The sequence below is a fragment of the Orcinus orca genome, chromosome 12 (assembly GCF_937001465.1).
Source record: "Orcinus orca chromosome 12, mOrcOrc1.1, whole genome shotgun sequence".
In the NCBI taxonomy this organism is placed as follows: domain Eukaryota; kingdom Metazoa; phylum Chordata; class Mammalia; order Artiodactyla; family Delphinidae; genus Orcinus; species Orcinus orca.
The window spans coordinates 39,563,778-39,581,756 of record NC_064570.1 but is presented as its reverse complement, the minus strand read 5'-3'; the positions used below and the strand labels follow the sequence as shown (position 1 = coordinate 39,581,756).

The 17,979-nt window shown below is 35.3% G+C and overlaps 1 protein-coding gene across 7 annotated transcripts in view; it reads right to left on the bottom strand.

Moving 5' to 3' along the window:
• The window catches only part of TBC1D32 (TBC1 domain family member 32), a 182,739-nt gene that overhangs the window by 51,186 nt on the left and 113,574 nt on the right, over positions 1–17,979 (bottom strand). For all 7 annotated transcript variants that reach the window (XM_049695498.1, XM_049695495.1, XM_033408076.2 and 4 more), the window contains one exon: positions 3,166–3,291. In XM_049695498.1, the coding sequence (XP_049551455.1) occupies positions 3,166–3,291 (126 nt within the window). The remainder of the gene's footprint in view (positions 1–3,165; positions 3,292–17,979) is intronic.

The following is a 17,979-nucleotide window of genomic DNA, read 5'->3' as shown; positions in this document are numbered from 1 at the left end:
AAAAAAGGGAGAAGGCTCAAAACAATAGAATTAGAAATGAAAAAGGAGAAGTAACAACTGACACTGCAAAAATACAAAGCATCATTAGGGATTACTGAAAGCAACTCTATGCCAATAAAATGGACAACCTGGAAGGAATGGACACGTTCTTAGAGAAGCACAACCTTCCGAGACTGAAACAGGAAGAAACAGAAAATTAAACACACCAATCACAAGCATAGAAATTGAGACTGTGATCAAAAATCCTCCAACAAACAAAAGCCCAGGACCAGATGGCTTCACAGGTGAATTCTTTCAAACATTTAGAGAAGAGCTAACACCTATCCTTCTCAAACTCTTCCAAAATATAGCAGAGGGAAGAACACTCCCAAACTCATTTTACAAGGCCACCATCACCCTGATACCAAAACCAGACAAAGATGTCACATAGAGAGAAAACTACAGGCCAATATCAGTGATGAACATAGATGTAAAAATCCTCAACAAAATACTAGCAAACAGAAGCCAACAGCACATTAAAAGGATCATACACCCTGATCAAGTGGGGTTTATCCCAGGAATGCAAGGATTCCTCAATATACACAAATCAATCAATGTGATACACCATATTAACAAACTGAAGGAGAAAAACCACATGATCATCTCAATAGATGCAGAAAAAGCTTTAGACAAAATTCAACACCATTTATGATAAAAACCCTCCAGAAAGTAGGCATAGAGGGAACTTTCCTCAACATAATAAAGGCCATATATGACAAACCCACAGCCAACATCATCCTCAATGGTGAAAAACTAAAACCATTTCCCCTAAGACCAGGAACAAGACAAGGTTTCCCACTCTCACCACTACTATTCAACATGGGATCTAATGAAACTTGGAAGCCTTTGCACAGCAAAGGAAACCATAAACAAGACGAAAAGACAACCTTCAGAATGGGAGAAAATATTTGCAAATGAAGCAACTGACAAAGGGTTAATCTCCAAATATACAAGCAGTTCATGCAGCTCAATATCAAAAAAGCCAAAAACCAATTCAAAAATACACAGAAGACCTAAATAGACATCTCTCCAAAGAAGATATACAAATTTCCAACAGACACATGAAAGGATGCTCAACACCACTAATCATCAGAGAAATGCAAATCAAAACTACAATGAGTAGTTCTGACCTCACACTGGTCAGAATGGCCATCATCAAAAAAATCTACAAACAACAAACACTGGAGAGGGTGTGGAGAAAAGGGAACCCTCTTGCACTGCTGGTGGAAATGTAAATTGATACAGTCACTCTGGAGAACAGTATGGAGGTTCCTTAAAGAACTAAATATAAAACTACCATACGACCCAGCAATCCCACTACTGGGCATACACCCTGAGCAAACCATAATTCAAAAAGAGTCATGTATATACACATACATATAGGTGATTCACTTTGTTATAAAGCAGAAACTAACACACCATTGTAAAACAATTATATTCCAATAAAGATGTCTAAAAAAAAAAAAAAACCCAAGTTGAACCAGATTATAGAGCCAGATGTACATGTGCATGCACACAGACAAATAAGCATGCCTGCCTTACAAAAGCATTTATTTGTTTAGTATTTCTGCAGCTTACCCCCCAAATTAGTTCATCTTAGCTTACAGACAGAAAACAAGTATGCTATGAGACTGGAGATATTAAAAACTTTTATCATCGTCTATCTCAATCAGTATTACGCTCACCTGGGTTTACTTAATAAATGTTGTTTGCCTCCCACGTGGAAAATATTAGGTAGTAAAGAGAAGGTGCAAAGAGGTAGTATCGAAAACTGATACTAAGCACGAGTTTTGGATTCAGATTGCTTGAATTCACTTCTTGGGTCTGCCACTGTGAACTGAGCTGGTTATCTAACATTTCCTGGCTTTTGTTTCCTTATCCATAAAATGCAGACTATCTTATAAAGTTGCTGTTAAAAGTAACTGAGTTTTGTGTAACCTACTAGACCTTGCTGGGCAGAGAGGTCAAGATCTACTTTTGAAAGTAGCTCAAAATCTAACAGTGGACACGGTATCAGAGTAATGTAGAACTAAGGTCAAATCTTGTGAGAAGTGCCCCAAGATTCCAAATAGAACACAGTTTTAATGGTAATGTTCTACTTGTTTATGTTGTTTCAGAGTCATGGATAGGACTGAACAGGTGATTTCTCTCTTGTCTTATCACCATCCCTGTAAGAGAGAAACTCAGAAAACTACACCTTTACTTAGGGTGTTTAAACTGAACAATATTCCAAGCTGCTGCTTTCTCATTTTGTTCTGTACCTTTTGGCATTTGCAAAACCTATTTTAAATATTTTCTATTATGCAACCAGTGATAAATATATATTTCTAATACCTATTTTTAAAATATTTGGGGGCATATGAAACAGGTGAACTGCTCATTTTACACTAAAATTTTGGAGAATAATGTTTGATTTCTTGCCCATATATATCATATTCCCTGAAAATATAATTTCTCCAACAAAATATAAACTTATTTTTATTTCCCATTTTTAATTTTACAGCAAATGATACAAACATGAAAACCATAAAGCATGGCTGATAAAGAGGACAATCATTTTCAAATTATAGCTTTCAAGAAATCTAGCTTATATTGACATTAGAACTTTTTCTTAGACTATCTTTATTTAAGATAATGTTAATTAAAACATGATAATTTTAGGAAGCATGCACGCATATAAATATCTGAACATAAAACAACTTGCTTGCTGGTTAGACAACATAGTTATCCCCACACACACACACCCAAATTTCCTTAAAAGTCACTAAATTTATTTGGCTAGATGTGGCGGAGTTTCAAAATATGTCAAAACATTCAATAAAGTTCCAAAAACATAGCAGTATGGTATAGCTAGGTGAAAGCTGGTGAAACCAAGCAAACTGTTACCTAGGCAAAGGTAGATTTAGCTTCCAAGGCCTCTGAAACAGTACTAAAAGAAAGCTGAGTAATTTCTCAAATTTTAATTTTTGTTCTCCAGGACCACAAATTTCTCAGAAGTCAATGGACTTCTGGAATTAATATCATGTATTCTAGATATGATATGCCAGTACTAGTCTTCAGGAAAACACAGCTTCTGCTAATATACTCTTCAAGCCAAAACACTCACAAAAATTAAAACATACTCACCATCTCCACTGATTATATCAGGTTTGACCTTCATCATTTTGCAAAATTGTCTTCGGCAGTTTTCTATCCACTCAGTTTGCTTATCAGACATTTTGAAGTGCAATAGAAGTTTGCCAAGATCATTGTCTAATAAGAAAGATGACTTGTTATGTTAACAAAACATGCTAGATACACTGAAAAATAAGTATTCAACTTAATTATGTAAACAGTTATAAGTTCCAGAAAAAGTATTTTATTTTATCTAGACAGACAAGGTCACTTGCCCTCATGAAACTTACATGTCATAAAGCATGTGTGTGTGTGTGTGTATGCCTGTGTGTATGCATATACTATATATACACAGATAGGAGTATAATTGAGCATAATCAAGACATACATAAGAAGTGTAAATAACAACAACAAAAAAGACATACATATTCCAATGGTCTAAACTGGTTTTATTTAGTCCAAAAAGCAGCTACATATCCTCACACAGTCCTCATGGTCATCATATATAAAATTATATGATCAAGTATATAAATCATAATTTATTCAACTTTCCACATTTGACAATTAGGTCACTAAAAAACCTTCTCATATCAAAGCTACAGACATATTCTTTCATACAATCATCATGAGTATATAATTATACCAAACATATGCACACTAATATACACATAAACCAGAAAGAACTGTTTTGTTGCAAGAGTGTATAATTCTGATATCTAGTACTAATCTAGTCTATTCTCTTTAAGTATCAAGACCAGAATGATTCTGTAATATTCCATAAATGCCCTCAATCAGAAGCAATATCTAGAGAAAAATGAAACTGATTTAGTCAAAGGAGAAAATTATTATTTTTAATAAAGATTCTCAAAACCTTTAAACAAGAAATATCAAAGCTGATAATTTTGTTGAAAATTATATTATTAACAGCAGAGTATTAATGTTGAATGCATCTCAATATAAGTTAGGTAAAAGACAACTGAACAGCATTAAAATGGAATTTTTATAGTTTCCATTTAGAATATCTACATTACTTATTTCCCAAGAACAAACTATCTAGAACCTATTAAGAATCACTAATGGTTTGTACCTCTTAATCCCCTTCACTGATCTTGCCCCACCCCCCATAGGTGTAAAGTAAGATACAAGGATAGAATTACAGCACAGAGAATGTAGCCAATATCTTATAAAAACTTTATATGGGGCATAATCTATAAAAATACTGAATCACTATGTGGTATACCTGAAACTAATATAATACTGTTAAGAGTCAGTTATACTGCTATAAAAAATCACTAGTGGCACATGACTGGAAAGACAAATGCAGTTTGTTTTTCATCTTTGTTTCCTTCTGTGTCATTCTTTCTATCCATCTGTAAGCCTGCCTTTTATAACCACCACCATCTCCTTCAAATAGAGAATGTCCATACAGCTCTCCTGTAAATTACCTGCTTTTTAAAAATCCTGTTATCTTTTGCCTCTTCCCTCTGGCTCTACAGCCTCATCTTGCTCTCCTGCTCTCCTGTCTCTCTCCTTTCACATTTGTTATTCTATTTTGCTTTTTCATCTCATTCTAAGGAAAAGAGCACAGGCACTAGAGTGTAAACAATTCTGAAGCAGCAAATGTGGTATGCATCTGAATCTACCAATTGGTAGAAAGGCTAAAGGGCCCAATTTAGTACCTGGAAATTTGATTTGAGACAATAAACAAATGCTGAGCTGGAGACAGAGTGCCTGCAAGACTCCTAGAGAGACAACTTTGTATGCTGATAACCTCTGGTTATCGTTTCCCTCAGCTCTCAGTGGAAGCGTGAGCTCTTCAATATGCAACGTCACGGCTAAAAATATTTAGTGATTTGATGTTTATTGAAAATTTGTATCTGTGACGTTACCAAGTTTGAGGGAAACAGTTCCTTTATTCCCCTCCTCTAAATTTGGAGCCAAATGAAAAGTAGACAGGAGAAGATAAATGGAGTTCAAAATATCAGTGCTAGTACTATAACAGCTAAATTAGGCACCATAACTTGGATCTCCTGCCACATAGACTTACAAGTATCTCCCCTGCACTGAATATATTCAATTACAGACAATGACAGACAACCAAAGGCCTCTCCTGACTGCTCTTGTTAGGAAAGGTATGAGTATAATCTAAAGATAGGCTAACTTAAAAAAACTTTTTAAAAACAGAAAAAATAAAACGGTAGGCTAACTTGGAAATACAGCCTTTAAGTAGGCTAATCTAAGATTTTCCATTCCTTCTCCAAAATTCACCTACCAAACATTTTTCTTTCCTAACTTTGTACAGAATAAGTGAGGAAGTCCAGAGAGAGGCTAATAATCTTACTCCAGCAAAAGCCCTTGGGCATGGAGAATGAGGCAAGGGGAAACGGAATCAAAGGAATGGTACCATAGGAATACAGTAACTCTGAATCAGTGATTTGGGGAGTAGAACAAGCATGAACAATACACAGAATTTCATGTTTGCCAAAATTTCTATGTTTATAATCACACACAAAAAAATAAAAACCAGAGTCCTGCTTCTGGCCATGATGGAGGAACTAGAAACAGACTTGCCTTCCTGCCATAAACAACTTGAAAAATGGGTAAAATATACCCAAACAGTTTTCAAACACTGGCCAATAGGCAGTACAGGACCGTCATGTCTGAGAAAAGGGAAACTAATGAGGTAACTTTTACACTTGGGCCCTGTTTTTTTTCTTGAATCACTTTCAAGATCACTGTGCAGGAAGGGGGATGCCCTGGAGGTCTGGCTGAGTTAAAGAGACAGAAGTCAAATTGCAGAGAGGCTGAGGAGACTAAAATCTGTGGATCAGAGTACTGGAGAGGATGAACAAAGGAAGAACTCCAGAAATCTGTATAAGTCTTTGTCAAGTTGGTTGCAAAGAATCAGCTGTGCAGTTGAAGAGTGAAGCTCCACAAGACTGGGTAAAGAACAGCTGAGAGCTGTAAAATGAACAATTCCCAGAGGATACATAGGGTTAGAAGATGTCCAAGTTCCAAACAGAGTGTGACGAGTCCTCCCTAATTACCAGAGTGTTCCACAGACCAGAAGAGTCACACCCTAGTAACAGAGTTAAATTAGCCATAAAGACAACTTTGCACCTACCCTAACAAAAAAATGAAAGCCCTGAATGATCAAACTGATCCACGAGCAACTTGACTGCATGCCCAAAAATGTCCATTACTCTTTAAAGACAACAAAATCTAGCACTCAACTATGTAAAATTAATAATGTTGAATATTCAGTTAAAAATTACTAACATGAGAAAGGGGGAAAAAACGACTCATAACCAGTAGTTAAATCAGTTAATACAAAGACTCAGAAAGGACTGAGGTGATACAATTAGCAGCCCAAAATTTTAAAGCAGTTGTTTTTGAGGATTTTAAGAAAATACAAACAAAAATTGATGTTTAACCAAATCGTAGTTATCTACACTGGTATCCTACTTAGTAAAATGATACAACCAAGTGGTACATGTAACAAACTAGATGAATCTCAAAACCATTATGCTTAAAGAAAGCAAGCACAAATCCTATGTGATTCTATTTGTATGAAGTGCTAGAATGGAAAAACGAATCTATAGCTATAGTTCTCAAATGGACTAAGTTTTGCTCCCCATATTTCAGTACTGTCTATAGATACTTCTGGCTGTCACAGCTGGGAGGGGTGGGTACAAAGAGAGAGTTCTATGGGCATCTAGTGAGCAGAGACCAGGAGGCTGCTAAAAATCCTACAATGCACAGGACAGCTCCCTCTGGCAACAAGCAATTAAGCACTTACTACCACTGAGCAAAATGGAAGAAAGGAAAATCATCAAGTTTCATGTTTACAAAATTCAATTAGAGTCAATATTTTATACCTAGACTCTGAAATTCTTTGTTATGGTAAGCACCATAATCTTTTCATACTTGATGACATTGTATAATTTATTTCTCAAAAGACTATTATACAGAAGTAAAGATTATACTTATACTATAAATAATGTAAAAAGAACCTCAATTTCAAGGGGAGGAAAAATGTAAGCTTAATATAAATGCAAAGAAAATCTATATAGAAAACTTTTAGCACTTCTTTCCAAGGATATCAGACATTTTAAATGCCCATTTTATACAGAATGTCATAAACAACTGCTACAAAAGAAACAAATAAATGGAAGATTTCATAAACTAACTAGCAACAGATTCCTAGGCTTAATTTGGAAAGTCACTCTTCTTTCTATTAGACTGAAGCTCATTTGTGAAATATTTGCTTCCAATTTGTGTTTTCTGCTTATCTTTTCTTTTTCCATATAGATTAATACAGTTATTCCAGCTTACTCTTAATACAATAAATAAGAAGACTCTGTAGTGGTCTCCAAGAAGCAACTAGACAGATGCTTAATATTAGTTCTCCCTATTTCTAAATGTGAGAGTATCTAAATTCTTCCATGTCTTTATTTTGTTTGAACTGTGAGTTCTTAAACCCATGACATCTATATGTTATATAGATTATTCCTCACTTTGGAATTATCATATCACTTTTCCTTTTAATATGTGATAATTAAGCATGTATAAGAGAAATCAGTGAAAAGTTTTTTAAAAAAAATAAGGAATTAGTTTTCCCTTATTACCTGCACCTAAACTAGCAGGTGATCTATTTCTGCTGGTTGCCATTCATGTTTGTTGCAAACATGAAAGTAAGAAGCACATGAAGAGTTTTACCATTCAAAAGTAAATAACTTATTCTGATTTTTAAACTAAGTATCTCAACAGCTGCAGCTCAAGATTTACTACACTGGAAAGAAACCATAATCTTATATCCCTATTCTCAGTTAACAGGATGATGCCAAATCAAAGCCATTTACCTTTACCTGCAGAAAATAAATTTTAATTCCAAGGTTAGAAATACAGAAAGAAAAAAGAAAAAGTGTCTGACTTGACATAAAGGCCTAGATAAATATTTAATAAAAGGGAGAATTCATCACTAAAAATATTTATAGACTATATGTGTAAGACATAATACAAAAAGGCTTTTAAAATCAGAATACCCATCATCATGTTGCATTACATTTTATGTAGTATCATATTATTTTTCAAAACACTTTCAATTTTTCCCATGGGATTCTATTTTTAATTGATTGGAGGAAGAGTGGTAACCCTAAATCTTACATAATTTATCAAACTAGAAATAAAAGCAACCTAGTCTACTCATTTGTTAATTTGGCAATTTTCATTCTTTTATTAAAATGTAGTTGCCATTATAGGTCATCTCATTCTCCCTTTTCTCCTCTTAAGTTCAATTCTACTTACTATGTAGATAATATTCCAATTTTGAATCTAACTATTAGGATTATATAATGACTGTCATCCCATTTGTAACTTAAAAAGACATGAAGATAATTCATAGGGACATGGGCATGAACTTACTGTCTGAAAAGACAGAAATTACCAAAGTGTCAGCAAGGAGCAGCATCAGTGAATAAAGAATTAAACCCAGTCGTGCCCTGGTCCGGGAGGATCCCACATGCCGCGGAGCAGCTAGGCCCGTGAGCCATGGCCGCTGAGCCTGCGCGTCAGGAGCCTGTGCTCCGCAACGGGAGAGGCCACAGCAGTGAGAGGTCCGCGTACCGCAAAAAAAAAAAAAAAAAAAAAAGAATTAAACCCAGTAAGATAAAAATAAAAATTTGGTAAACAAAATCAATATAGAGAAATGAAAACTGTCTTTTAAAAATAAGGATATTATTCTAATAGCAAAATAACAGTATTTGTAGTTGAAAAGGCTAAATTTCAATATCTTTTAATGCAAACAATTTAAAATAACATCAGCATGTCTTGAGAGCTAGAATATGTTGGCATCCTAAGACTGTAACTACAAAAGCTATCAACTTTATTGCTCATTCACTCAACACTGAATAACCCCAGAGACACAAAATATGGTACTGTTGTTCTACAGCTCCATCTCTAATTTAGAAACTTTATCCATATTTGTTTTCTTACTGACCAAAATGCATTGCAATGATTAACTTTCGATAAACAGTAGGCTCCAACTATGAAACATTCAAAGTAGACATATATAAAAATACTTAGCAAAAAGCCTTTTCCACCCCCAACATATTAACACATAATATGTTTTAATAAACATTGCCAATGGTTTGAATGTTCACTTGTGCCTTTATAAAGTATCAAATCTATGCAAATAATACAGATTTAATACACTGACTTAGATTCCTGATCTTCACCTAAGAACATCACATGGTCCTTGTAAGCATTTGATCAACACATAGAATCTAACGATTCAACATAGATTTTATACAAAGTTCACTCAGAGCTGAAAAATTACAAAGTGTGAAAAGCAAGTTCTATCTAGAACTCATTTCAATTTTGTATGACAATCTCCCTCTTCTTCTCATTTAATTTGTAGAAAGAAAAACAACTTCATGTTGAGGCAAAAAGAAAAAAAAAGATACCATAGTGAGATTTATCTCTCATATAAGATTTAAAATGACCTGTTTTCTCATATATGTATAAAGTCACCTAAAAATATCCAATTACAATATCTGAATAATCTGAGAGTAACGATTTTAACATTATTTTGTGCTTTCCATTAAAGGGAATGATTATCACCATGGAACTTACTCTTTTATACAGTACTTGAAACAGAATGTTTTTGCCAGTCAGAAAATCAATTTCCTATGAGATAAGTAGAAATGCAGTAGAGGAAGTGGTAGAGTTAAGATATTGAAAGCTATAAAAGATTAAATTGGATGTAATCACAGAATAAAGGTTGTGCATTTTTTTGGTTTTTTTTTCAACTGTGAAAAAATGAGATGTAATGCTAACAATGCATACCTTTCATGTGTTATATATGGGTAAAGTAGTACTTTGTAAATGATAAAATAAGAATAATAAAAGTGACTCCTTCATGAATGATATATGTAGAAGTCTAGCTCAAGGAGCTTTCTAACTGCAAAGCCATTCATTCTCTAAAAACTGAGTCAGATCAGAGGTTATTCCAGGTATAAATTAAAATTTCTAAACTTACTTCAGATTAGCCTAGAAGGAATTCCCAGTGCCCTCTGACAAAGATTTGGAAGACAGAGTTTGATGATTAGAAAAATAAAGGGAGAAGAAATCCAATATTAATTCCCCCATTCATTCAATAAATATTTATTATTGCCTACTACTTTAGACAAAAATGTTCATGGAGGTGACATTCTAGAGTAGCAGCCAGTGAAAAAATAAATACATAAGTAAACTTCATAGGTAAACTATAAGTGCTGTTAGAGAAATAAACAGGGAGCCAGAGAGAGAAGCAAGGGAAGAAGTCTATTTTACATAACGTGGAAATTACATCTATGAAGAAGTAACATTCAGACTAAGCTTCAAAAGGTTTAGAAGGAATTACCCAAATGAAGAGTAGGAATTAGTACTCCAGGAAAAGGGAATATCAAGAGCAGAGGCCCAGAAGCACAAACAATGTATTTTAAGGCATGAAAGAAGTTTCTAAATCATATATTTGATAAGGGACTTATACTAAGAATATATAAAAAATACAATAATAAAAAGACAGATAACCCAATTGAAAAATGGGCACAGGATCTGCATAGTCATCTCTCCAAGGAAGATATACAAATGGCCAATAAGAACATGAAGAGTATCACTTATATGTGGAATCTAAAAAATAAAACTAGTGAATACAACAAAAAAGAAACAACTCACAGATACAGAAAACAAACTAGTGGTTACCAGTGGGGAGATGGGGAGAGGGAATCAGAGAAGTACAAGATAGGGACAGGGGATTAAGAGGTACAAACTACTGTCTATAAAATAAATAAGCTACAAAGATATACTGTACAACACAGGGAATATTGCCAATATTTTATAATAACTATAAATGGAGTATAATCTTTAAAAATTGTGAATCACTATGTTGAACACCTAAAATTTACATAATATTATAAATCAACTATACCTCAATTTAAAAAAAGAACATGAGGAGATGCTCAACATTATTAGTCAGCAAGCAAATGCAAATCAAACCACAAGGAAATAGCACTTCACACCCAGTAGGATGGCTAGAATCAAAAATATCAGATAACAAATGAAGATGTGGAAAACATCAACTCTCATACACTGTTGGTGGGAATGTAAAATGGTTTAGCTGCTTTAGGAAACAGTGAGGCAGTTTCTCAAACTATCAGAGTTAACATATAATTCAGCAATTCCACTCTTAGGTATAACATTCTAGAGAAATGGAAACATGTTCATGCAGAAACTTGTACCTGCAGTTCCCTGGTGGCCTAGTGGCTAGGATTTGGTGCTTTCAGAAACTTGTACTGGAATGTTTGTAGCAGCATTATTATAACAGCCAAAAGGTGGAAACAATCCAAGTTTGTTTCACAAAATACCACATACTATATTATTCCATTCATATGAAAGCTCAGACTAGAGAAATCTCTAGAGACAGAGAGATTTGTGGCTGCTCAGAGCTGGGTGAGGAAAGAGGGGAAAGCAAGGATACTGGGTTTCTTTTTGAGGTGATGAAAATGTTCTGAAATTTGTGGTGATGGTTGCACATACCTGAATATAATAAAAAGCACTCAATTGCATACTTTATATGGGTTAATTGTATGGTATGTTAATTATATCTCAATGAAGCTGTTTTAAAAATTTTTCAGGGCTTCCCTGGTGGCGCAGTGGTTGAGAGTCCACCTGCCGATGCAGGGGACACGGGTTCGTGCCCGGGTCCGGGAAGATCCCACATGCCGCGGAGCGGCTGGGCCCGTGAGCCATGGCCGCTGAGCCTGCGCGTCCGGAGCTTGTGCTCCGCAACGGGAGAGGCCACAACAGTGAGAGGCCTGCGTACCGGAAAAAAAAAAAAAAAAAAAAAAATTTTTTTCAAAGACCTATATGATTGATGCAGAATATATAGGATAATTACCATAAGAAAGAGAAAAGACAAGAGATGAAGTAAAAGACAAGCAAGATGAAAGAATGGGAAAGTAACATATTTGTTATTAGCTTTCACTCTGTTTACTTCTTAGCACAAAGGAAGGGCCTCCAGAGGTTTGTATGGGTAAAGAGTGACTACTGAGGAGTTCTTGGAACATTCAAGTTTACTTACATCAGGAGTTACTAATATGTTTGAAGCTTTCAATGAGCTGCCATGTGAATTTCTAAGATCAAAGAATAGCAATCATTGCCAATGGCCTGGCAGTCAGTAACCTTGTGAGTTATTGCTGTGCTTCTGCTACTCTGTTGGCCCTGTTAGGAATACTAGAAACACACAGGCAATGACCAACAACAACAAAAAAACAAAACAAACAAAAAACAAACAAACAAAGAAAAAACAAAAACCACCACCACCACCAACTTACTCTCCACTTTGAAGACACCAGCCCCAACGAAGTAAATATATTTCCAAACAGTTTCTTGATAAAGATAGAAATTCTACAGTAGTAAGGTATATAGGATACAGGCATAATCTAGACTGCTGATTTTTATAATTCAGCCTGAATAAACATTATAAAATAAAAAATAAAGTGAATAGAAGATGCTAGAAAGGGAAGTAAGAAGAGCTTATTTTTCATTTTATTAAGATATTTCTCTCTGATGCTTTCAATACCCAGAGTACACTATCCAACTCCTCAAGCTATTTTTATTTCCCAGTATGGAAGTACTGAATTTCCCTTCCTCCTTAGAGAAAGAAGTACCCATCCTGAACACATCAAAATGGAACGTATACTACTGGCTAGGGATGTTATAACTCCTGGGAGATCTAATTTTAGCTTAGGAAAACAAAAACAAAACAAAACAGATTGCTCTCTCACAATCTTCCTGCTTCGTATGGGAAAGGAATGAGTTAATCTCTAGTAGTGCATGCTAACAGGTACTTGGTTTTAACCACCATACAAACTTTTCTTTCTCCGACTCCCCTCCCCTCTTTCTTATTTTCTGCACAGGAACAATAAGTTACCATACTAACACATTTCTTCCTACTTTTCTCAACTCTCAGATAACAGAGAGATGATATTTTGGAATAGATTTTTATGTATGATGATTTAGGTATGTTCACATATGTGACATATGTACATAAATAATATTAATCAGCTTTTAAAGGGCTTTTACATTTTAATATGGTGACCCTAAAAATGAATACAAAAAAATAACTGAACCAAATGATGTCTCAAGATTCTTATTCACAGATGAAGATAAATCATCTAATAGCTAACACCGATGCCAAGGAACTAACAAGAGGCAATTTAACAGATGAGGAAATGCTAAGTGTAGCAAGAAGGATAAATCTAGAAGTTGGGAGACAAATTAGGTGAATGTCACCATGTGCACACAACTACAGTGATATTTTTTCCACAACGGTGAAATGATATCCCAAATATTGAAGTGCAAATGACTAGAATAACACCTATCAGAATCAGTGAATTATTACCTCTAAATCTAAAAAGCAAGTATATGAACGCTTGCTTTTAAAATAGCTATTTGTATCTTAAAGTATTGCTTAAACAGTATTTTTTTTTTTTTTTGCCGTACGCGGGCCTCTCACTGTTGTGGCCTCTCCCGTCGCGGAGCACAGGCTCTGGACGCACATGCCCAGCGGCCATGGCTCACGGGCCCAGTCACTCCGTGGCATGTGGGATCCTCCCGGACCGGGACATGAACCCGCATCCCCCGCATCGGCAGGCGGACTCTCAACCACTGCGCCACCAGGGAAGCCTGCTTAAACAGTATTTTTAAATGCATAATTAATGTTTAACATTGAACAGTTTAACCAGGAACATTACTTTCAATTTAGACTTGTATCTGCTAGAAATACATTTGGCTCCATTATTCTCACTGAGGTTACAGAGATATCATCACTGTATTCTCTTACGTACTATCAAAATCAGACATGCTTCTGATTTCCTCTCCCATTTTCTGCCATTCTTCTACGAGTATAGGGTGAGTGATACATCAGCAATACCAGAACGACATATATTTGATTCATATTTGACTCAGTACGTACCTATGCAAAATCGCTTCCTGAGGTACCTCTTTGGCTATCCACTGACTGGTACCTAGATCATTCTCTCCTGCTTAACAAGAACCACAATAATGCCAGGACCACTATTAGGAGGAAGTATTAGGTACTGCTGTTAAATTGAGAATAATGTCTTATTCAAACACTTGTGTTTTAGGTACAAACAGAAAGGCAGCTAGAAGTTGCTGTCCAATATGGTGAGAAAATATGAAGTTAAATAAAGAAAATTGAAATTGTACTAAATTAAAACAGAACATGTGACAGAAAGGCAGGCACAAATGAGTTGGGCCTTGTAGGCTACAGTGGAGTCATGAGAGGGTTTCAAGTAGAGGAGTTAAATGATCCAACCCACATTTCAGTAGCCATTCCTGTGGCTGCTGTGTTGGAAACAAACTGAACAGGTTACTACAATAATACAGGTGAGAGACGAGGGTGGTAGTAGATGAGTGAAAAGTGGTTTTATTTCCGATATGAAGGATCAAGAGCATCTGCTGACACATTAGATGTGGGGTTATGAAGACAGAAGGAGTCAAAGAAAACCTTCAGGTTTATTGCCTAAAGAACTGGAAGCATAAAGTTGTCCTTTTTGAAATGAGGAAGAATACCAAGTATCAGAAATTTATCTCAGACGTGTTAAATTTGATATGTTTATTAACCGTCCTAGTAAAGATGTCAAGTAAACTGATATGAGTACACAGTCAAGTAGAAATACGGGTTTAAGATATAAATCAGAGTGTACTGGACGGTATCTTAGTCATGAGACTAGACAAAATCCCCAAAAGAATAAGTACAGACAAAAAAAAAAAAAAAAAGAACTGAGACCTGGGGCACTCCAAAGTTTAGAGGCTGGACAGATGTGAAAGATCCAACAAAAGAGATGAAGAATTTGCCAGAAACGCAGCAGGGGGAAATTAGATACTGTACTTTCTGAAAGCCAGATAAGAAAATGTTTCAAAAAAGAGAGGCACCAAACATTTTAAGTTTTATTTGTTTTTTTTTTTTTTTGCGGTACACGGGCCTCTCACTGTTGTGGCCTCTCCCGTTGCGGAGCACAGGCTCCGGACGCGCAGGCTCAGCGGCCATGACTCACGGGCCCAGCCGCTCCGCGGCACGTGGGATCCTCCCGGACCGGGGCACGAACCCGTATCCCCTGCATCGGCAGGTGGGCTCTCAACCACTGCGCCACCAGGGAAGTCCCAAACATTTTAAGTTTTAATGCTGGGTGTAGTAGGATGAGGATGAGATCTGACCTGTCGATTTAATCATGGTAGAATGGTAAGAGTGAAAGCCTGATTAGCTTTCAAGTGGATTCAAGAGAGCATGGAAAGAGAATAACTACAATATTAAGATTAGACAACTCCTTCAAGGAATTTTGCAGGAGGAGGACAGAAATGGGATTGTAGAGAGGGGAAAGTAAATTCAAAAGAAGATATTTTAAATATGGAAAAATTAACAGCATGCTTGCTGGCCTGTAGGAAAGCTATAGTGGAGATCCACACCCAACCCCCACCCACAAAAAAAGCAATAAAGAAAAAGAGAGAACTGTTAAAAGCAATATCTTTGCAAAAAAGAGGATGGAATGCAGGGCACAAATGGAGAAACTGGACTTTGTAATTAACATTTGCAGTTTTATTCATAGTAATACAAAATCTAAATTGGCACAGATGCAGCCGAGTGAGCTGACATGTATCAGGAGCACATGGAAGCTGACTGTTTCTATTTCCTCAGTTTAAAAAAAAAAAGGAAACAGAGTTATCATCTGATAGGAAAGATTGGGAAGAGGTTAGGAAGGTTTGATGAAAGAGAATATTTGAAAACAGTCATCTAGGAGACTAGGAGAGTAAATGGACCTGTGGACACACTATATGACTGCCTGGCAGCATTACAGGCTTACTAGAGGTTAATAACCATTCTGCAGTTATCTTCTGGGCTAGACAGATAAGCTATTATTACTCCCTTTTCTAAATCACTTATAAGAGTAGAGCAGGGAAAAAAATTATACTCCTCTGAGCACCGATTCCTAGGAATTGATTTTTTTTTTTTTTTTCCTTCTCAGGGAACTATCCATTTAATCTTACTTTCTGATTTGTCTGCCTTGGTCATTTTAAAATAAAGCATATATTTTTTATCAAACTATTATACTTTGAAGAAACAAACTATCTAATATGGCAGTCACAAAGTAAGACTGACAATGAATGAATTTGCTGTTCAAAAGAAAAGATATATTTGTTTCCAAGCGAAATTTAGCAAAGGTAATGATGCTATATGGTAACAAGGAAAAGGGCTGAATGGTTGAGGCACGAAGAATAGATCATATGCTATACATCATCTTATATCCGGTGCTTAGTGAAGTACCTGATAATCAGCACTCAAGAAACATGTTGAATAAAGGAATGAGGAGGCGAATACATAATGAAACCTAAAGACAGAATGACAAAATATAAAGACTGATTAAAAAGACTGAAAGTAGGAGAGGAAGACATAAAAGACTGGGTTCACTGAAAGATGCAAGTCAGTGGTAAGAGTCCAAAATGATATTCTTTTAAGAGTTTCTTCTTGAAAAATACTTAATATTGCTCCCACATCTCTGAATTAGGTCACACGAGAAAAACATACGGCAAAATTTTAAAAGTGTATTAAAAAGACAAGTATTAAAAACTTTTAAAAATCCCTCACATTCTCTTTCCCTAACCTAGGTAGACAGAAAACAAATAGAAATTTGTCTCCATGCAATTGTGAGATACACAGTGTATATCTTAAACACTGGATAGAAATAAAAACATGTATCAATTGATGGCCTCTATTGATTGATTTAAGGCAAGTAAACACTGGGAAAAGTAAGTGGCTTATGAAGCCTCACACAGAAGAAAAATTTCTTATTTCTCAACAACCACTCTGTGGAATCTAACCTACATGAAATGAATTATATACGTTATTTCTTTCCAATGCAAGTTTGATAGTACAAGGAGATCATGTTGATACTAAGATTTAACTTCTCTAATTAATGGTTTAAAATCTTCATATTTCATCTTAGAATTCTCAAGTCTAAAAACTGCTTGAATTTTTATTGCTCTTATGATAAAGTCTAAATACCTGAACTTGAGGTACCCTGGTCTTACGGCTGAACTTGGCTTACCTGCCTAAGACTTACCTCTGGTCACTCTTGTCCTCACAGTCCAAATCTCATACATCCTTGAACTACTCATGTTTCTTAATATAATTTGCTCCTTTTAGTCTCACTGCTGTTTCCTCTGTCAAAAATGCTCTTCTAATACCCAGAAAACACCTACTTCACGTCTCACTTTAAACTCAGTGCTCTTTGGAAGAGCATCCGCTTATGTGCTACCCTAGCAGGCTACACATTTTTCTATATATTTAGTTCCTATCACACGGTATTACCATACAATTGTCTAATTACTTGAATGTATTCCCTAAAAGGTCATAAATATCAGAATTTTAATTTTATTATATTTATATAACATTTATATTTTAAGTCCTGAGCACACAGGACTTACGTATGGCACACAGATATTAAAAAATATTAATCTGTGGAATAAAGTTCTACATATCGAGAATTAATTCATCGAAAATCACTAATTCCCTTTTTTAAAGCAAAAAAAAGGTTCTGATAAGAACTATTCAGCATCATACAAATATTCATTTAGTAAGGAACATGTGAAATCATGAAAACTTACAAAGAAACAGACATATATGGATTCAGGTATATGAGCTGAATGAAAAATAGTATTAATCTCCCTTCATAATACTTTATCTTTTTTCAAATTATAACAAAA